The sequence below is a fragment of the Mustela nivalis genome (assembly GCF_964662115.1).
Source record: "Mustela nivalis genome assembly, chromosome: 16".
In the NCBI taxonomy this organism is placed as follows: Eukaryota; Metazoa; Chordata; class Mammalia; order Carnivora; family Mustelidae; genus Mustela; species Mustela nivalis.
In genome coordinates, this window is record NC_139035.1 from 23,016,867 (window position 1) to 23,037,542 (window position 20,676).

General features: G+C 40.7%; 1 protein-coding gene and 1 long non-coding RNA gene across 8 annotated transcripts in view; one reads left to right on the top strand and one right to left on the bottom strand.

The window, feature by feature from the left end:
• Nucleotides 1-18,905, bottom strand: part of AXDND1 (axonemal dynein light chain domain containing 1) — a 115,784-nt gene extending 96,879 nt beyond the window's left edge. For 3 of the 7 annotated variants that reach the window (XM_082704084.1, XM_082704086.1, XM_082704080.1), the window contains exons 1-8: nucleotides 18,548-18,902; nucleotides 18,010-18,200; nucleotides 14,943-15,115; nucleotides 13,600-13,703; nucleotides 5,801-5,921; nucleotides 4,912-4,997; nucleotides 2,815-2,871; nucleotides 1,701-1,803 (exon numbers count right to left, since the gene is read on the bottom strand). In XM_082704084.1, coding sequence (XP_082560210.1) covers nucleotides 1,701-1,803; nucleotides 2,815-2,871; nucleotides 4,912-4,997; nucleotides 5,801-5,921; nucleotides 13,600-13,703; nucleotides 14,943-15,115; nucleotides 18,010-18,103 — 738 coding nt within the window. In that variant the 5' untranslated portion in view covers nucleotides 18,104-18,200; nucleotides 18,548-18,902. Of the gene's footprint in view, nucleotides 1-1,700; nucleotides 1,804-2,814; nucleotides 2,872-4,911; nucleotides 4,998-5,800; nucleotides 5,922-13,599; nucleotides 13,704-14,942; nucleotides 15,116-18,009; nucleotides 18,201-18,547 lie in introns of all 7 variants that reach the window. The other 4 variants (XM_082704083.1, XM_082704082.1, XM_082704081.1 and 1 more) reach the window with 3 other exon arrangements.
• On the top strand, nucleotides 15,732-20,082 carry LOC309850339. Its single transcript, XR_014304196.1, has 3 exons — nucleotides 15,732-16,211; nucleotides 16,640-16,689; nucleotides 19,762-20,082. It is a non-coding gene; the product is annotated as an uncharacterized lncRNA (long non-coding RNA).
• Nucleotides 20,083-20,676: the final 594 nt, after the last annotated feature.

A 20,676-nucleotide genomic window follows, 5' to 3' on the forward strand; every position in this document is an offset into this window, starting at 1 on the left:
CTTCTATATCATCCCCGCCAAAAGTACATAACCTGAACCTAATCATGAGTACACATTAGACAAATGAAAACTGAAGAACGTCCTACAGAATAACTGGCATATGCTCTTCCAAATATCAAGGTCAAGAAAAGCAAAGAACTGTTTCATATTACAGTTGTCTAGGAACATGACAACGGAAAGTATTATGTGATCCTGGGATCCTGAAACAGAGGGGACAAGAGCTAAAACAACCATTATAGGGACAACTGGCAAAATTTGAATTCTGAATATGGACAGATAATTCTATCACATCAATGTTAAATTTCCCAATTTTGATAACTGTATTACAAATATGTAAAAGAATGTCCTTATCTATAGGAAACGTAGGATAACACCTGAAATTTTTGGTGATAAAGAGGCATGTCACCCGCTTACTGCAAATCAGTTGAGAAGAAACTATACATATACATATACAGATACGTGTGTAAAGAAGAGAGAATGACAAAGCAAGTAGAGCACAATGTAAACGAGTAAATCTGGATAAAGATTACATAGGAATGTTTTATACTGAACTTTAACTTTTAAATTCTGTAAAAATAAAAATTTACGAAATAAAAAAGAGCCCTCATAAAGAAAACTATCTGTGTCTCTTTAAAATTAAAAGAGTGCTTTCATTAGCAAAATAAAAATTTTAAGTGCTAAGAAAGCATGGTTTAATTGGCAGTGGTTTCTTAGTGGTACATAAAATAATAAATGTAAAGTTTTTTCCGGCGAGATAAACACAACACCAGGCAAAGTGGGTGCAAGGCAAGATTTATTAAAAACACTCTCCAGTGAAGTTTCAGGGCTCAGGAGAAGGGGAGCCAGGAAAGTTGCGCCGGGAGGAGATGGGCACCCTCGGCCGTGTTTCCATGACTCTGGAAAGCAGGGTGGTGGAAGTCGCGCCCAAGGCAGGGAGAAGGGGGCTTTTAAGGGTTCCTGGGGAAAGCTCAGGGGTTAGGCTGTCAGAAAGGGCTGCTTAAGATGGCGAAAGCCCGCCACAAGACCTGAGCTCCGACAGGAGAACAAAGGCCCAAGCGGGAATCTGAGATCCCCGCCCCAGGCTCCTGTGGACCAATGGGACCCCGACGAGCCGGCAAGATATCCGAATAAGGGAAACTTGCCAAAAGACCCCTGAACTTTCCCCAAGACCCCTTAAAAGCCCCCTCCTCCCTGCCTTGGGTGTGACTTCCGCCACTCTGCTTTCCAGAGTCCAGGAACCTCGCTGGAGGGTGCCCACCTTCTCCCTGAGCAACTTTCCTGGCTCCCCTTCTCCTGAGCCCTGAAACTTCACCGGAGAGTGTTTTTAATAAATCTTGCCTTGCACCCAATTTGCCTGGTGTTGTGTTTATCTCGCCAGAAAAACTTTACATTAAAGGTCTTATAATCAATGGTACTTTACAGTCAATGAAATGCAGTAATAATAATAATAGCAATAATTATACAGTGTTTACCACATGCCAAGCACTATTCTAAGCCCTTTACATTCACGTGTCATTTAATCTCCACAACAACCCTATAAGGTAGGTATTATTATTACCTCTTATTTAAAGATGAGTAAATTGCAGCACAAATACATTAAGTGACTTGCCCAAGGTCACTAGCTAATAAACTGCAGGGCCAAGATTCCAGTCCAGACATTCTGGCTCCAGAATACATGCTCTCAACCACTTTGCAAGTACCTTGGTTGGCCCTGTATATTCCTGATTTTCTACACCAGCCCTCTCTAGCATAGCATCCATCACGTCATTCAGCTGGACCACTTCAACTCTTTTATTAGGTTTCCTAGAGGATTAAAGGGAGAGATTTATGTAATTAAGTGGTGTAACAGGTCATCATCAAGTGACTAAAAGACTATAATACAAATAAAATGTATATACTATGGAATATTAATGGTATATTTTTTACTTTAGGGAGAGAGCAAGCTGGAGGAGGGGCAGAAGGAGAGAACACCCAAGCAGACTCCCCACTGAGCACAGAGACCACAAAGGGCTCAATCCCAGGACCCTGAGATCATGACTAGGGCTGAAACCAGGAGGTCACCCAACAGATTAAGCCACCGAGGTGCCCCTGGAATATTAATGTAACTTTAAAGTATAGCCCTGTATGTACTGATCTAGTGGGTTATATAGCAGTAATACAGTTAAAAAAAAAAAAAAGAAAAAGGGAAAGGTAAATAGTATGATCCTCTTTTGTGTAAAGAAAATAATGCTTCCTTCCAATATTTCTATATACTTCGTGTGTAGGATTGTAAGAACATAGAAGAAATATGGAGAGATAAATACCAAGCTGTTAATGTTGGTTACTTCACAATGTAAGTGAAGAAAAGGGACAAGGGAGAGAGAAGAAAAAAAAAAAGACTATAGCAAACAGATCTGTTGTACAACATTGTGCCTAGATTCAGTGATAACTGTATTGAAAACTTAAAAATTTGTTAAGAAGATAAACTTCATGTTAAGTGCTCCTCCCACAATAAAATAAAATTTTAGAAAAAAAATTTTAAACTGTAAAAAGAACTATTTTATAGCACTTAAATATTATTATAAATATGTAAAAATTTAAAACATTGATTAGATGATAGAATTATAGACAATTATTGTTTTGGATTTCTGCTATAATTTTAATATTTTCTGTGCAATAAAGTATTAAGGTAAATTTATATATATACAAGAAAAATAAATATGTATGAATAAATATGCATATGTAGATTAATAAATATGTATATTAAAATAAATAGATATATTCATGTGTCTATGTTCCTTCTGAGAAATATTTTCAAAAATAAACCATACTTACATGGATGGGAAGAGCAACAGCCTGTTTTCACTATCTGTGAGGAGAGTAGTATATTTGCTATAATAAATAAGATAGATAAATATTATCATAAGAAAATTAACAGGACTATTTATCACATATCACAGCATGATAAACCTAACACCTCATAAAATTGGGAAGCTTGGAGGCAATTTAAAAGGTCCATCATTTTACACAGAAGATCACACCTAGATAACTACAGACATAGATGTAATGACATTTATCATATTTGGAATATTTTTAGTAAAGGAGTTTTAATAACATTCCTCATATGTGAAAAATGAACATTTCCTTGATTCATTTTTTTAAATGCCTTTTCAAAGGTGGAAGGATGTTCTAAAAACACTGAAGTCAACAAAGTTAAATGAATAAACAGGCTATAAAATTAATCAACAGAGACAAAACCAGAACCCAGTTTTCCTAACTCCCAGCCAAATCTGTCCTCTGAAAAGTGCCCATTTCCACCTAAATGAGTATCACAGTGAGAATCACATGGTAATCCTTCTAATTCATTATTATTCATGCAACATTTTTCTTCCCCTAGTTAATAAGCATTTCCTTTGGTTCTGCTCCCTACTGGAACTCAGCTGGTTAGTAACGTCCATTTTCAGAATTTAGAGCAGTGAAACTCTCCAGGGACTATGAAGACTCAAAATAAAGTTTCTCAAAAATGAGTAAGAGGAACCAGAAACAATGATAGTCCAGGCACAACGAGCACACCCACCACCCAGATCTTGACTTCTAAGTACCATTCTCCACTAAAAGGAATCTGCACTCCCTAGAGAAGTGACATAGCTCACTCCACAGCTGGAGCTGGGAAATATAAGATGAACCTGGAAATTTTATCAAGTTAGAAAATAAAGTAATACTCAAAGAATCATGGGACAGGTCCAAAAAATATAAGAGCCAGTTCAAAGGAGCTAACATTGACCAAATCTAAAAATCTTTTAGCATAAAATAATCATAGTAAAAGAACTATACCCCACTGAAAAAAACAGTAATCCATGAATCCATATGGTAAAATGTTAACTAATAAACAGAGAAGATACAATGAAGCTAAAAAAAGTCATCAAAAAGATCTATAACTGGTGGACTTCTAAGAAATAAACACTGAAGTATTTGGTAGTAAAGGATCATATCTCCAACTTACTCTTGAATAGTTTTAATGTGTGTATCAAAGCAAATAAGGCAAAAAGTAAATACTTAGTGAGTTAAAACAGAGAGTACTTGAGAGTTGCTTTTCATTTTTTTGTAACAGTTTTATAATCTTGAAATTGTATAAAAATAAAAAGTTCCCCTAAAATGAATTCCATTTAGTTCTTTTTGACAAAATATTGTTCTGAAACCCACCATCATAAGGAAATGCCACAGCATGTGTATTGGAAAAGTAAAAAGAGTGACAGCCTCTGGATATTTTATTATAAAACCTTAGTCCAAAGTTCTAGTTTTTTACACTACGAAACATTCAAACGTTGTTTCAGAACATACAAGCAAGATCCTATTTTTAATCCCCTAAGCAGAAAACAAAGAAAACTGGAGATGACTAGTGTGAAGGCTGGAGCCAAGCCCTAGAGTGTGCCTTATGAGACATCAGCTCAGAGGGCTACTTTCCTTTGTCTCCTTGGCCAAAACCATTCCTAAGGAGGCCTAGGTGAGCATTCAGAACAAAGATACACTCTTTTAATTGAAAATTAAATAGTTGGAAAAGATAGAGAACAATTTGATCACTAAAATCCCAAACTCTTTTCTTTTTTTTTTTTTTTTTAAGATTTTATTTATTTATTTGTCAGAGAGAGAGTGAGTGAGAGCGAGCACAGGCAGACAGAGTGGAAGGAAGAGTCAGAGGGAGAAGCAGGCTCCCTGCGGAGCAAGGAGCCCGATGTGGGACTCGATCCCAGGATGCTGGGATCATGACCTGAGCCGAAGGCAGCTGCTTAACCAACTGAGCCACCCAGGCGTCCCCCAAACTCTTTTCAATAAAACATTTTCATTTTGACACCTTTCTTAAATTTAGGATGGAAGGCTAAATATTTCCTTATTGTAATGTACATATTACCTGGGATAGATTACAGTACTCACTCATCGTAACACTCTAAACCTGAAACTCCTGTATTTGACACAATATGAAATTCTTCAGGAACCAAAGTATCTGTTAGTTTCTTTGTCTTAAAAAGAAAGAAAGACAAGAATGAAAAATTAGTAAATGAAAAAAAGTTGAATTGCATAAATCAACATTCCTACCCCCACAGGGATGCTATTTATTAAGAAGTTTTGATTATAGAACTAATAGCATTAGTAATATGGACCATAGGATGTAATAAAAAAACATTCAGCACACATTTTTAAAATAACCACGAATTAAAGAACAATCTTGGGTTTAGTGTTATTCACACATGTCCCACATATTCAGTTAATCCATTGACTCTTTAAAATTCAATAGAAATTTTAAATTTACCTTAGCAACATGCCAAAACTAAGAATTCTACAACTTTGAACTGTAAACCTAAAAAAAAAAAAAAATCTAAACTTCTATACTGTATTTTCTAGATTAAAGTGGTAACTGTTGTTTGGAAAATGGCTTAAAAAAAGGTATCATAGGGACGCCTGGGTGGCTCAGTTGGTTAAGCAGCTGCCTTCGGCTCAGGTCATGATCCCAGCGTCCTGGGATCGAGTCCCACATCGGGCTCCTTGCTCCACAGGGAGCCTGCTTCTCCCTCTGACTCTTCCTTCCACTCTGTCTGCCTGTGCTCACTTTCGCTCGTGCTCTCTCTCTGACAAATACAATCTTAAAAAAAAAAAAAAAAAGGTATCATAGATCCTTTCCCACTAAATACTCTTTCCTAGAAATAATTAGAAAGTGCTACGAAAACTGACAAGTAATACAGGTTGTAGTTATAGTACAACATTGCTTTATATTTTTAAGGAAATAACTTAAAAATTAGAAGGAGAGGAAAAATACTTTATTTACCTTATGAGGCACAATGACACCATCATGTGACTGTAATGATCGTTCCAAGCGTGGGGGACAAAGTGAACCCTCCCTGGCCTCACCTTTAACGTATTTAACATCATAAAGGAAAGAAATATCCCTAAAAAATACAAAAAATATATTTACAAAATAAATTTCCTGTCTGGCTACTGGACAAGAGTGGGTAAGATCCACACACATCCTTCTAGTGGGTAAAATGAGGCACAAAACCAGTCTCCTTACTTCATGCTTCACTAAGAGCGGAGGCGTTAGACATGAGCCACCCCCCTCCCCATTCTTCCTCTTTTCCACCTCATTTTTCTCCTTCATATCACAAATCCTTTCCCTTCCGTCAACTTCAGGTTAAGATGTATTCTCTTCCCCAGGGTTATTTCCTCCACTGACATCCTTGATTTCATCCTTACCGACATCCTTTGGGATTTCGTTCCACCAATCTACTCTCTGTTTGCTTCCTCCTCCCTTGGAATAATCACTTTGATCTGTAACTCAAATTTGTTCTCCTTCTAAAAGTCCTTCCTTGACCATGCATGGCTGTCATGTTATCAGGATCTATCAGATCTCTCACTGTCCGTTAATCAGATTTCTTGAAATCTGATTTCTTGAAATTTCCTTGCAATCTAATTTCCATCCCTCTCTTCTGAAACCACTCTAGAAAGCTGATGACTTCTACTGCTAAGTCATCATTTCCTTTCTTCCACCATTTCCCTGTAATATTTCCAGGGTTGACCATCTCTCTTTCTAAAAACACTTCCTCTATCCTCTGTGTTACTGGACTCATGGTTCTTTTGCCTTAACCTCTCCTTCTTGAACTCCTCTGTGACTTCCTGTCTACTAAATGGAAATGCTCTGCAACATTACACCCCACCTCTCTGTCTCCTGACCCTACACTTTCTCTTTGAGCAATGCCATCAAATCTCACCTTATCACATTTGTTACCTCTACATACCTCTGAATAAACCTCCCTCCATTCTAACTCTCCACCCTCCTATTGTCATTAGTTCTGTCAGGAAGTACCACCACTCTATCCATCAAAAGCTCAGCATACATAATTGACTTCTTCCCAACCACTGCTCTAAATTCCCATCCACCACTCACATTCATTAATTTTATAGTCTCCTTCATAGCATTCCAGCATTGACCCTGTTGTTGCCAATACCAAATCACTAGTCCAAGCTATACCTACTTTTTATGTGGACTCTCAATTCTCTCTAGTATACTCTACACACTTCTGCCAGATTCACCATCCTATAGCAGTTATAATCACACCACTTACTGCACATGATTTTCACGTTTCTGCCCCTCCCCCAACTGTAACTGGGATAGCCATTATCCCAGTTAAATAGAATGGAGCTTCCTCAAAAAAAATAAATAAATAAAATAAAAATCGAACTACCATATGGCCCAGCAAACCGACTTCTGGATTATATCCAAAAGAAAATTAATCTGGATTTTTTTAAAGATCTTATTTATTTATTTGACAGAGAGAGAGAGCACAAGCAGAGGGAGTGGCAGGTAGAGGGAGAAAGAGAAGCAGGCTTCCTGCTGAGTGGGGAGCCTGATGCAGGTGTTGATCCCAGCACTCTGGGATCATGACCTGAGCCAAAGGCAAACACTTAACAACTGAGCCACCCAGGCACCGGATCTTGACAAAATATCTGCACTCCTTTGTCCATTGCCTCATTATTCACAAGAGCCCAGACATAGAAACAACCTAAATGTCCACTAATGAATGACTGGATAAAGAAAATGTGTATAAATAGAGAGAACAGAATGTTATTCAGCCTTTAAAAAAGGAAATCCTGCCGTTCGTGACAGCATGGATGAAGCTGGAGAACATTATGCCAAGTGAAATAAGCCAGACAAAGAAAAATACTATATGATTCCATTTGTGTCAGATGAGGGCACTGGGAGGAAAGGGGAAATGAGGAGATGTTGGTCAAAAAGTACAAAAGTTTCAGTTATGCAAGATGAATGAGTTCTGGAGATGTAATGTATAGCACAATGATCATAGTTAGCAATACTGTATTGTATATTTGAAATCTGCTAAGAGAACAGATCTTAAATTTATCTTATCACACACACACAAACACGAATCCACACAAATGGTAACTATATAGAGGTGACAGATAAGTTCTTTAGCTTGATTGTGGTGCTCTTTTTACAATGTATACATTTATAAAAACACTAAGTTGTACACTTTAAATATTCACAATTTTTTTGTCAAAACTATCTCAATAAAGTTTTTTTTAATAAAAAAATAAAATTGCTTCCAGGATTGAACAGGATTATGGGACATTAGTCACTATTATACCAATAACTCCTAGAGATTGGCCAACACAACTTTGTTATATAAAAACATGAATGGTTCATACATATACATATACACACATACACATCTTTGTAAAGGAAATGTCAGTTTGGTAACTGTCAAATTTTCTCAAAAAGTAATTATAGGGCCCTCTTTTGTTTCTATTATAAAAATTATAGGGGTGCCTGGGTGGCTCAGTGGGTTAAGCCTCTGTCTTTGGCTCAGGTCGTGGTCTCAGGTTCCTAGGATCAACCCCCACATCAGGCTCTCTGCTCAGTAGAGAGCCTGCTTCCCTTTCTCTGCCTGCCTCTTTGCTTACTTGTGATCTCTCTGTGTCAAATAAATAAATAATCTTTTTAAAAATAAAAATAAAAAATATGTTATCTTACTTGATTTTTATATTTTTATCTTTATTTTTAGAGGGAACATTTGGTTTATGTGTTGGTATGTAAATCTCATTAAATAATAATCTGTTTTAGGGCGCTTGAGTGGCTCAGTGGGTTAAGCCTCTGCCTTCGGCTCAAGTCATGATCTTAGGGTCCTGGGAACAAGCCCCACATTGGGCTCTCTACCCCAGGGGTGGGGGGAGCCTGCTTTCTCCTCTCCCTTTCTCTCAGCCTGCCTCTCTGCCCACTTGTGATCTCTCTGTCTCTGTCAATTAAATAAATAAAATCTTTTTTTTTTTAATCTGTTTTATTTCTGATAAAACTCTTGTGGTAAATCACTTGTCTCTACTCCTCTGGAAAATCTTTTTTTTTTTTTTAAGATTTTATTTATTTATTTGACAGAGATCACAGTAGGCAGAGAGGCAGGCGGGCGGCGGGGGGAGCCAGCTCCCCGCCAAGCAGGGAGCCAGATTGTGGGGCTTGATCCCAGGACCCTGAGATCATGATGTGAGCGGAAGGCAGAGGCTTTACCCACTGAGCCACCCAGAAGCCCCTGGAAAATCTATCTTTATTTACAAAAACAAAAAAACAAAACAAAAAAAAACCACTTTGATTCCTAGCCATAACACAAAAACTGGATCCCCCAGTTTATTACACTGAGTTCATACTTCAAATTTTTCTTCAAATAATCACTGGTTATGTTCACACATAAGCATGCTTTTTATCTGACGTCAAGGAATGAGGTATTTCAGAGAGATCGATTTTCTAAAGAGCTGAGATATGCTTTTAAAAAAAAACACTGTCGGGGGGCACCTGGGTGGCTCAGTGGGTTAAGCCGCTGCCTTCAGCTCAGGTCATGATCTCAGGGTCCTGGGATTGAGTCCCGCATCGGGCTCTCTGCTTAGCAGGGAGCCTGCTTCCCTCTCTCTCTCTCTGCCTGCCTCTCCATCTACTTGTGATTTCTCTCTGTCAAATAAATAAATAAAATCTTAAAAAAAAAAAAAAAAAAAACAAAAAAAAAAACACTGTCGGGGCGCCTGGGTGGCTCAGTGGGTTAAGCCACTGCCTTCGGCTCAGGTCATGATCTCAGGGTCCTGGGATCGAGTCCCACATCGGGCTCTCTGCTCAGCAGGGGGCCTGCTTCCCTTCCTCTCTCTGTGATCTCTTCCCTTCCTCTCTCCTACTGTGATCCCTCTCTGTCAAATAAATAAATAAAATCTTTAAAAAAAAAAAAACAAAACACTGTCTTTCTAAAATGTATTTAAAACTTGACAGCTTCCTTAAGCAGAGTGTATGTAACACAATATAATCTTTTCTTGACAATTCAAGTAATGACTTATGAAGTTAGAAGTGTCCTGAGGACAGTCTGGTTATGTTTTTGACACCTAAGTCAGTACTGGAATATGGCAGGCCCTAGTGTGTGTTGGGTCCTTCTTTGAGTTCAATGGTTGGAAAGCACTTCCCAGACACCCTTGCAGGTAGGGTTATGAACTAACTTCTGCAAGTAGATGCCCTTTTGCAAGATTTCAGAGGTAGAAGTAAAATGGGAGTTGCTTCCCTGTCATGTCTTTGGCGGATTCTACCAACATCAACATGAAAAAGTGGTTTTCCTGAAACATTCCAGAATCCACTGTCCAGCTACCCCAGTCCATAGGGGCAGTGCAGTAACTGCAGGGACAGCTTCTTGATTTCAGCTTCCAGATCCTTGGATCACAGTTAAGGGACTTTTTTTTTTAATTGCAGTATCATTCACATACCATAAAATTCATCTTTTTAAAGAGTACAGTTTACAAGTTTTTACTATATTCACAATTTACAATTTCAATATATTCACAAGGTTGTTATGACCATCACCAGTATCTAATTCCAGATTATCTTTATCACCACTCCCAAAAAAACCCTTACCCATCATCAGTAATTCTCCACTCTTCTTGCCAGTCCCACCCCCAGTCTACTTTTTGTCTCTATGGATTTCCCTATCCTGACACTTCATATAAATAGAAACATACATGTGCCCTGTAATGACTGGCTTCCTTCACTTAGCAGGTTTTCAAGGTTCATCAGTGTTGTAGCAAGTATCTGTACTTCTTCATTCCTTTCTATGACTGAAGAATATTCCATTGTATATGCCATTTTGTTTATTTTTTCATCAACTGATGGACAGTTGGTTTGTTTTCACTTTTGGGGTGCATGAATAATATTTCCATGAATATTCATTCTAAGTTTTTGTGCAGTCATATTGTCTATTCTCTTGGGTATAAACCTAGGTGTGGAAGTGCTGGGTCATATGGTAAGCCTATGTTTAAATTTTTGAGGAACTGCGGAACTATTCTCCGACAAGGCTGCTCCATTTTACATTCCCACCAGGACGTATGACACTTCCGATGTCGATACCCTCACAAATCCTTGTTATTGTCTGCTTGTTGACGTTGGTCATCCTAGTAGGTGAGAAATAGTATCTTTTCAGGTTTGATTGCCATTTGCTTCTGGCTAATAATGTTGAGCATCTTTTCATGTGCATATGGCCCATTTTTACCTTCTTTGTACAAATGTCTATTCAAGCGGGCACACTTCTGAACTCTAGTGACAGCCTTGGAGGTAACAGCCTGGATAGTAGGTTAATTCCACCTTGTTCTGAGAGTTATTCCCAAAAGTATTGCTACATACCTGCTTCTCTAGCCCTTCCAAGAATTTTGTAAACACTTGATTTACCGCTTAAAATTTTATTTTCTGCATTGAATTCTGACTGATAAAGCTGTCGAAAAGTATTACTCAGAGGTTATTGCTAGGTTGTTTTATATTTTACTGCTGTGCTCTAAATATTTAAGGTTGCCAGACAAGTTACCTCTTGTTATAAATACCATTAGTTATACATGTGTATTAATTTTCTACTGGTGTCATAAAAATTACCACAAACTTAGCAGCTTAGACAACACAAATTATTATGTTATAGTTCTGTAGGTCAGAAGTCCAACATAGGACTCACAGGCTAAAATCAAGGTGTTGACAGGGCTGTATTCCATTCTGGAATGCTCTAGGGGAAGATCCATTTCCGTGCCCACTGAAGTTGTTAAAGGAACTCAATTCCTTGCGGTTCTAGGACTGAGATCCCTGTTTCCTTGATGGTTACCAGCTGAGGGCCATACCCAGCTTCTAGAAGACAAGAGTAGTTCTTAGCTTGTGTCCTCCCTACCTCCATCTTCAAAGCCAGTAATAGTAGGCTGAATTCCTTCTCTCTCACACTTCCACTGTGTCTTCCTCCATCTCTGATCTGTTCAACTTCCTTCTTTTTCCACTTTAAAGATTCAGGCCATTAGGTTGGGCCCAATCCAAGAATCCAGGTTAATCTCACCATCTTGTGGTCCTTAATTTAATCACGTCCACAAAATCTCCTTGGCTACGTAAGGCATATATTCGAATTCTGAGGTACAGTGAGAACATTTTGTAGGGAGGCCATTACCCTGTTTACCACAATACAGATCACAGTTTCAAAATTCTAAGTCAGAAGTCATTTGACATTAAAACTTTAATACTGGGTTACTGCTGTATTCAGATATAGCTTAATATTTTTTCAAAGTACTTCAAACATCTCATAACTACTAATCATAACTAGTGATAATTATAACCATGATTTAAATGTATAAAATAAAATACAGATACTTTGACACTTAAGCCCCAGGACACAAAAATTAATAGCCTAATTTCCTGCCACTTTTTCTAGCACTGAGACATAGCTAAGTAATAATAACATATTTATTTACTTTTTAAAAAGATTTTATTTATTTATTTGACAGAGATCACAAGTAGGCAGGGAGGCAGGCAGAGGGCGGGGGGGGGGGCAGACTCCCTGCTGAGCAGAGAGTCCGATGCAGGGTTCGATCCTAGGACCCCAGGATCATGACCAGAGCCGAAGGCAGAGACTTTAACCCACTGAGCAACTCAGGTGCCCCATAATAACTTATATTTAAATGGCACTGTATAGAGGCATCTGGCTGGTCAGTCAGTGGAGCGCATGCCTCTTGATCCCAGGGTCATGAGTTTGAGACCCATGTTGGGTGTAGAGCTTACATACAAACATATATACATACATAAATAGCACTGTCCATTATCTCCTTTAAAATATGTGCTTTACAATATCCCTGAAAGGTCCACAAAATGGACTAAGTCTATTATTCCCTTTTTACAGATGAAAAAAATGGAACTCAGAAAGATTAAATAACTTATGCATGTGTTAATGTTTATTATTCCAAATTAATGTGTCATTAATGTGTGATAATATTACATATTACTGCATTCGGATGAAATAATATCTCATGAGGGGTGTGCAACTGATGAATGGACTACACATAGGAAATGAGCTGGTCACAATCTTCACAGGGAAACCCTGGACAGTCAGAATATTTTTAGGAATGATGTAAAAACAACAAATAGTATTTGCTGATTTGATCTAAAGGTGGAGAGGAAAACCAAGGAGTAAGCACTTGCTTTTCAAGGTTTTCATGAAGCTATGTTACCTCACTCTTCTTAAACATGCAGATGAAAGAGGCACTCTAAGGCACTCTGCCTCTCGGATCTTGTCCCTTTTACTAGGGTACAACATGGGACAGAGGAGCAAGTGGACAAGGACACAAAGGCATGCAAAAAGCAAATCTAAACAAACCAAAAGCCAGTAGAGTTAATAATCCTACACACAGAAGGATGGTCTTGTGTCTTCTTCAAATTGTATTCTGATCAACAAAGATACTGTAAACTTCAAATTTTAAAATCTTTGCTTCTGGGCACCTGGGTGGCGCAGTTGGTTAAGTGACTGCCTTCAGCTCAGGTCATGATTCTGGAGTCCCAGGATTGAGTCCAGCATCTGGCTCCCTGCTCGGCAGGGAGTCTGCTTCTCCCTATTCTCATGCTCGCTCTCTCCCTCATTCTCTCTCTCTCTCTCTCTCAAATAAATAGATAAAATCTTAAAAAAAATATATTAAAATAAAGTAAAATCTTTGACTCTGTAATTTTCCAAACTGTGCCCCTCCCCAAGGAATGAGAAAACGACTCTATTCATCAGCATCCTCCCTACCATCTGCCTTCTTTACCTTCCGGCACCAGTTAGTGAAACAGGATGATCAATCAGGTATTTGAACTTATTTCTTCGAATAGGGTGATACCAGACCTGGTCAGTCTGACGCGGAAGAGTGCCCTAAGAAAAAGCAAATACATGAATACACAGCAGAGGGAGCTCTAGTCAAATGAAATCTGTTAATCCTTTGGAAAGGCATTTGGGTAGTCAGTGGGAAAAAAAGAGAAAGCAGAATGATTAATCAATACTATGCAGAAAAACAGAAACTGGGACAATTCAAAAGTGAAAGAAAAATATCAAGACTGAGGGGCGCCTGGGTGGCTCAGTGGGTTAAAGCCTCTGCTTTCGGCTCGGGTCATGATCCCAGGGTCCTGGGATCGAGCCCCACATCGGGCTCTCTGCTCAGCAGGGAGCCTGCTTCCTCCTCTCTCTCTCTGCCTGCCTCTCTGCCTACTTGTGATCTCTGTCAAATAAATAAATAAAATCTTTAAAAAAAAAATAAAAAAAAAATATCAAGACTGAGCAGTAATAATGATCACTTAGGTAAATCACATTTTAAATAGCATTTCCTTGGCAACACTAGCAAATGATTTTAGTTTTCATTCTAGGAAATTAATTTTAAAGTATGTTGAAAGACAATCAGGAATATATAACACTGGACATCTGGGTGGCTCAGTCAGTTAACCCTCTGCCTTCGGCTCAGGTCATGATCCCAGCCAGGGTCCTGGGATCGAGCCCCACATCAGGCTCGCTGCTCAGCTAGGGGTCTGCTTCTCCCTCTGCCTGCCACTCCCTCTGCTTGTGCTTGCGCATTCTCTCTGACAAATAAATAAAATCTTTTAAAAAAATATATATATATATATAAAACATTAAAAAAGAAACAACAAACCCAAATTGAATGCATTTGTGCTAAGCCTCACATCAGCAAAGCAACTGGAATTGCAGTTCTAGCATCTCCCAAGAGCAGCCTTTTAAGCAAATCATCTGGAAGTTCCTGATCAGCACAAAGGAGGTAATCAGCCTGATAGGCTCCCACCCTTCCCCAGAAGATGATCCTGCCCAAAATAATCCTTTCTTTTGTTTATGACATCCCTGTCCCTGCCCTTTTCTGCCAAAAAAAACAAAAACAAAAACAAAAAACAAAAAACCTCTATTTTGTACAACTTCTTAGAACTCCTTTCTACTTCCTATATGGGATGCAATCTGATTCATGAATTGTTGAATAAAGCCAGTTTTAATGCTCCTGAAATTTACTCAGCTGAATTTTGGTTTTTAACAAAGAACATGCTCAATGAATACCTAATGAACTGGATACCAAAGAGATGGGTTTCCATGTACTTCGTATAGGTATATACTCACTTTTGGGGTTTTAGTTTTCTTAGGGGGCAATAAGTTTTCAGGACAAGGACCAGCATTGGCGGCATAGGTCAGAGAAAGAAGAACTTCCTCAGGGATGAACTCATTCTGAAGGGATGTAGGAAGGGGTTTTGAACGATCCACCATATTTTTTTTTTCCTTTAGTTCAGGAAGTCCTAAGAAAGTGACAGGAAAGAAAAACTTGGTGCAGTTTTCAGTAGTTAGTTGGAGATTCCCAGGCTACCTCATCAATACCACCTGTACGTTTCTAACAGAGCAAACACTGCTTCTGGTTGCCAAGAATAGTAACAGTATTTTTTTTTTAAAGATTTTATTTATTTATTTGAGAGAGAGAGACAGTGAGAGAGAGCATGAACGAGGAGAAGGTCAGAGAGAGAAGCAGACTCCCCATGGAGCTGGGAGTCCGATGCGGGACTCGATCCCAGGACTCCAGGATCATGACCTGAGCCGAAGGCAGTCGTCCAACCAACTGAGCCACCCAGGTGTCCCTAGTAACAGTATTTTAAATATTGAACATCATCTAGTCAAAAAAAAAAAAAAAAACCTCATATTGCCTTCCCTCCTCACACTAACGTCACACAGTTTCAAAAACCGAGGCACAAAGATGAACCTTCATTATTCCAAATTCAAAATCGAAAATTAAATTCACATCACCTGCCCAATTAAGTGGACCAGCCTTAATATGATGGGAATGCCTATTTCCCCTTTGATGTGAAAAGAACAAAAGAAACCTCTCCTTGAAACTGTCAAATTATTTAGTAATTATTTCTATGTAAATTCAAAGGTGAGAAGAACTGATTTAATTGGGGCATTTCTACAGTGGAAAAGATCTGAGTCCGGTTTAAAAGTAAAAGCAGAATGAGGATTGGTGGAAATGAAGAGAGTGGAATAATCTGAGCGAGCGGCAGAGTAAGAAACATGGAGAGTGCTCCGTTCAGCCTGAGGAGGGCAAAGTTGTTGTAAAGATAGGGAATGGGGACAAACAGGAAAAGCCCTCCTGTGAAGTCAAGGAGAGTGGGGTTGTTGCTTATAGCACTCTCCACTAATCTATGCCCCTCACAAAGTATGGCTTATGTTAATGATATATTTTTGGAATGTTGATAAGGTCCAGAGCTGACAGAATTCTTGAGATGTCTTTGGTGCAATAAAGGTGATTGTACTAAAGTACGGGGACAGGACCGGTGGGCAGAAAGAGCTGCTGCAACTGGGGTTTCGAGGAATGGCTGATGATATACCTGGGACTTGGAGGAGGTAAGGAAAAAGGGAGGTGTCCAAAAGACTTTGATATGCTAAAGATTTATAGGATACTGGAGGCCTAGCTAATGCTGAGTTATAGTGTTTTTCTTCTAGTAAGGCATTAACATTAAGTCAGTCTGGGGAGGTTTTTGGAGGAATGCTGTATCTTTCTATTACAACTTTCTGTCAATAAGTAGCAGGTGGTAAAGAAACTTAACTTTGTTTACATTTCCTTCTGCCTCTGTTTCCCACATCACTCATGGAAGAGGGTGATGATAGGACTCCAGAAAATTGAATTATGGGTCTCTGAAAGTTACACTATTGATACGAATGCTTTTTCCTTGTAAATCACTAAGACACTGGTAAAATGATGGAGACTCCTGCCTGGTGGGACTGTGATCACTCTTAGTGAACCATTTGTTTTTCCCGTCCCTTGGCTTTAGGGCAGCCAGCAGTATCTGAAGAGTGTCACACACATCCCACCAAGGAGCAGGTAGGTGCTGGGTGGGTTTCAGGTGTCAGCTTAACTTTGCCCCAGCTTGCCCTCTGCTCCCTCATTAATTTCTATAAGGAGGTAGCATGCCTTCCCTGTTCACCAGCAAAAGTTCTAAAGTTCCCATTACCAAATCTCTTTATCTCTTGAATGTTTGAAATGGAGGTAGAATATCACAAGAAATAGGAAGGGGGAAAAAAAAAAGCTGGTCGGGGTTTCAGCACAGTCTCCCCTTAAAGGAAGTTTTGGCATAATGGGAGTAGGGATGAGTCTGATTCTTATTCTAGAGCAGACCTGCATTTATCTCTATATGAATGAAAATCTTAAGGAATCACTGTTACTTAGAATAATTATTAAAACCTCATACAAACTGGTTCCTTCAAGTCAGAGCCCAGTTACAAAAAAAAATAGTTTCGTGCAACTACTGGAACTAAAAAAGGGTGAATATAAAACTAGGAGCGCCTGGGTGGTTCAGTCCGCTGAGAATATGGCCCTTGATTCTGGCTCAGGTCATGATCTCAGGGTGGTGAGATCCAGCCCTGCCGCTGCACTCTGCACTTGGGACTATGCTTGCGTTTTCCCCCTTTCCTTCTGCCGCTCCCCCCACTTTTTCTCTCTCTCTAAAATAAATAAACCTTTAAAAAGAAGATTTAAAACAAATAAAACTCATCATCATATTAAAAAAAAAAGTACAGGAGCGCCTGGGCAGCTTGGTGGGTTAAGCCTCTGCCTTCAGCTCAAATCATGGTCTCAGGGTCCTGGGATCGAGCCCCGAATCTGAATCTCTCTCTCTGCTGAGCAGGAAGCCTGCTTCTCCTCTCTCTGCCTACTTGTGATCTCTGTCTGTCAAATAAATAAATAAAATCTTTTTAAAAATAACATTTTTAAAAATCTAAAAACAAAAGTACAGTCTTTAGGTGGAGTACTGAGGCAGGGCTCTGACTCAAAAGTACTATAAAAGGAATGGCTTTTTTTTTTTAAGAATTTATTTATTTATTTGACAGAGAGAGATCACAAGTAAGCAGAGATGCAGGCAGAGAGAGAGAGGAGGAACAGACTCCCTGCTGAGCAGAGAGCCAGATGCGGGACTCGATCCCAGGACCCTGGGATCATGACCTGAGCCAAAGGCAGTGGCTTAACCCACTGAGCCACCCAGTCGCCCCAAGGAATGGCTTTTGATTTTGTTGAAACAAGTGTATTAGAAAGACAAAACTAATTAAGGTATCCCGAAATCTCAAGATTCGGCTGAACAGGGAAGGGGCTGTGAGTTCCGTCCACAGCATGGTTACTTCTGTCTGCGGGATCCTTGAAGAAATTTACCTGTCTCCTCCTTGGATGCAGAGACTTTTAATTTTTTGCCCTCATGCGTTAACATGGAGGTTAGCGATGTGGAGGACGTTTTCGGAAGAGACATATTAGTCAAGGCTTCCTACCACTCTCTGGTCATTGGAAATACCGCTCCAGAAAGCGGACTTAGAAACAAATCAGCCCCCTACTGGGATTTGACAGTCCTGCAGGCAAAAGGAAGAAAGAAAAAACGAGAGAGGCCCATTTAGTGCTTGTGTTAGGATCAGAGTTTATAATTCCTCTGGCGTGGGTTTTCCTTCTTTGGGGAGCCTTCCGCGTTCTCTCAGGTCACCTGACGCGGCTGAGAAGCCTGCGGCTGGGTCTGGGTCCGGGCCCAGGCCCGGAAGGACACGCTCGGGCCACCCACCGGCCCCTGGCCCCACCCGGAGGGCGCCCCGGCTCCAGGCAGGGAGCTGGGCTCCGCGGCCTCCCACCTCCGCCCCACGCAGCGCCCCGGGACACACCAGCTGCAAGGACTCGGGTAGGGCCGAATCCGCGCCGCGTCGCTCACCAGAAGTGATGGGAAACAGAGACAGCCGCTACCGGCCGATTGTGTTTCCCGCCAGACATCGCGCCTCGCCCTTTCCCGGAGCGCCTGCGTGTCGCCATAGAAACCCAGGACCCCGAGCTTTGGGCGCCCTCACGGGGGGCTGTCTTCGGAGTGCCGGCGGAGGAGGGGGATAGCGAAGAGTCCCAACCCCCGGAGATGCGGTATCTCTCACCGTGGGATAGGTTCAGCAGCCTTAGAAAACAAACATATTTAATCGGGCGGTTCTCACGGAATGCGCAAGAGTGTAGATGCCGGCGCTTCCGCCCCAGGTTGTCGCCAGTGCGCAGGCTCCAGCGGGGGCCGGGTCGCTCTCCCTCCTCCCCCCGGGACGACCTTCGCGGCTCCGGGGGAAGGCGCCAGCCGCCGTATTGGAGCTAGCAGGCTGTGAGAGATTTGTTTTCCCATCGCTCTCTCCCACTTTTTTGTTGTTTTTCCTATTTTTACAAACACACACACACACACGCCCCACAAAGCCAAATTCAAAGTGAACTTAACCAAAAGCTCTTGTTTTCCCATCTGTTGAGGCTTCCTTGCGGATGCTGCCCCTGCCCTTGATCTCTTGGTGAAGGTTTCCTTGGGCACCCACGCACTACCCGCACCACCCCACCCCCATCCCCACCCCACCCAGCACCCTGAGGGCATTCGTAGGGCTGCTTTTGGGTGGAGGCAGGCAAGAAGATTGCGCTTTAGGATGAGCCCACCCGAATAAAATAGTTGGGGCTTCCCAAAAAGCTGTTCTCAGGAAAGAATGGCATAAACGCACTAGCATGGAGGAGCTGAAGCCCTGCCCCTTACTGTCACGGGGGTCATTTTCTATTAATATGGAACCTTGGGGGCGCTCAGTGGGTTAAGCATCTGCCTTGGGCTGAGATCGTGATCTTAGGGTCCTGGGATCTAGCCCCACATGGGGATCCCTGCTCAGGGATAGTCTGCTTCTCCCTCTTCCCCCTGCTCCTGCTGATTTACTCTCTAATAAATAAAATACACCTTTTTAGAATCCTAGCAATATTATGAACAAATTCCCTAATACCACTCAATACCTTAAAAAAAAAAAGGGTAGGGGAGCCTTAATGCCAAAGAGTGCGGGTGGAATCCCAGTGTCCAGGTGATTCCAGTCTGGCAAATAAACTTTAGAAGGGAAGATAACTTATCTTTCCAACTTTCCTATTCCCTAGGACCAAGCACGGTGCCTGGCCCAAACTATGTGGTGTTTTGAAAATCAACTGGACAGTTCTCCTGTGCTGATGGATTTGGTCTCTGGTTTCTGGTTTTCAGGATAATAGCAACGAAAAATATGACCTAAGTGTTGAAAATCAGTTAAGCATCTAGCTCTTGGTTTTAGCTTGGGCCATGATCTCATGGGTTATGGCATAGAGCCCCCAGTGAGCTCTGCAATGTTGGGGAGGGGGGTTCCTGCTTGAAGATTCTCTCCCTCTGTCCCTCCCCTCCCCCATCCCGGTCTTTAAATTTAATAAATCTTTTTTAAAAAATAAACACACACAGGGGTACTTAGGTGGCTCAGTGGGTTAAACCTCTGCCTTCCGCTCTGGTCATGATCTCAGGGTCCTGGAATTGAGCCCTGCATCCCGCTCTCTGCTCAACAGGCAGCCGGCTTCCCCAGTCTCTCTGCGTGTCTACCTACTTGTGATCTTTGTCAAATAAATTTTTTTTTAATCTTAAAAAAAAATACACAATCTCTGTGGCCCATTGTAATTCTTACTCAAACACCTTGGCTAGCTGAGCATTATAGCCTTTAGCCCTATCCCATCACTCATTTTTCTCTAGATTTCCCAAGAAATCAACAGAGGACACACAACACTCATATGACACATACCTAGTTCCCTCTAAGGATTGGCAGTGATCAAGCAGGTGAAGGGCAAAAGCAATGCACAAGCCGGTGGAAGGTAACTTCCCTTCAGCTTGCCTTCTGCCTTCCTCACTGGTGGCATGACTCTACACTCTAGTTTGGAACCATAACCAGAAGACTAACTGAAAAAACAAAAACAAAAAAAAGACGACGACGACTAACTGAATTCAGAAATGCTAAAATTCTGAGCGCTCCTCTTAAAGTTTATCAAGCCTTTGGGTAC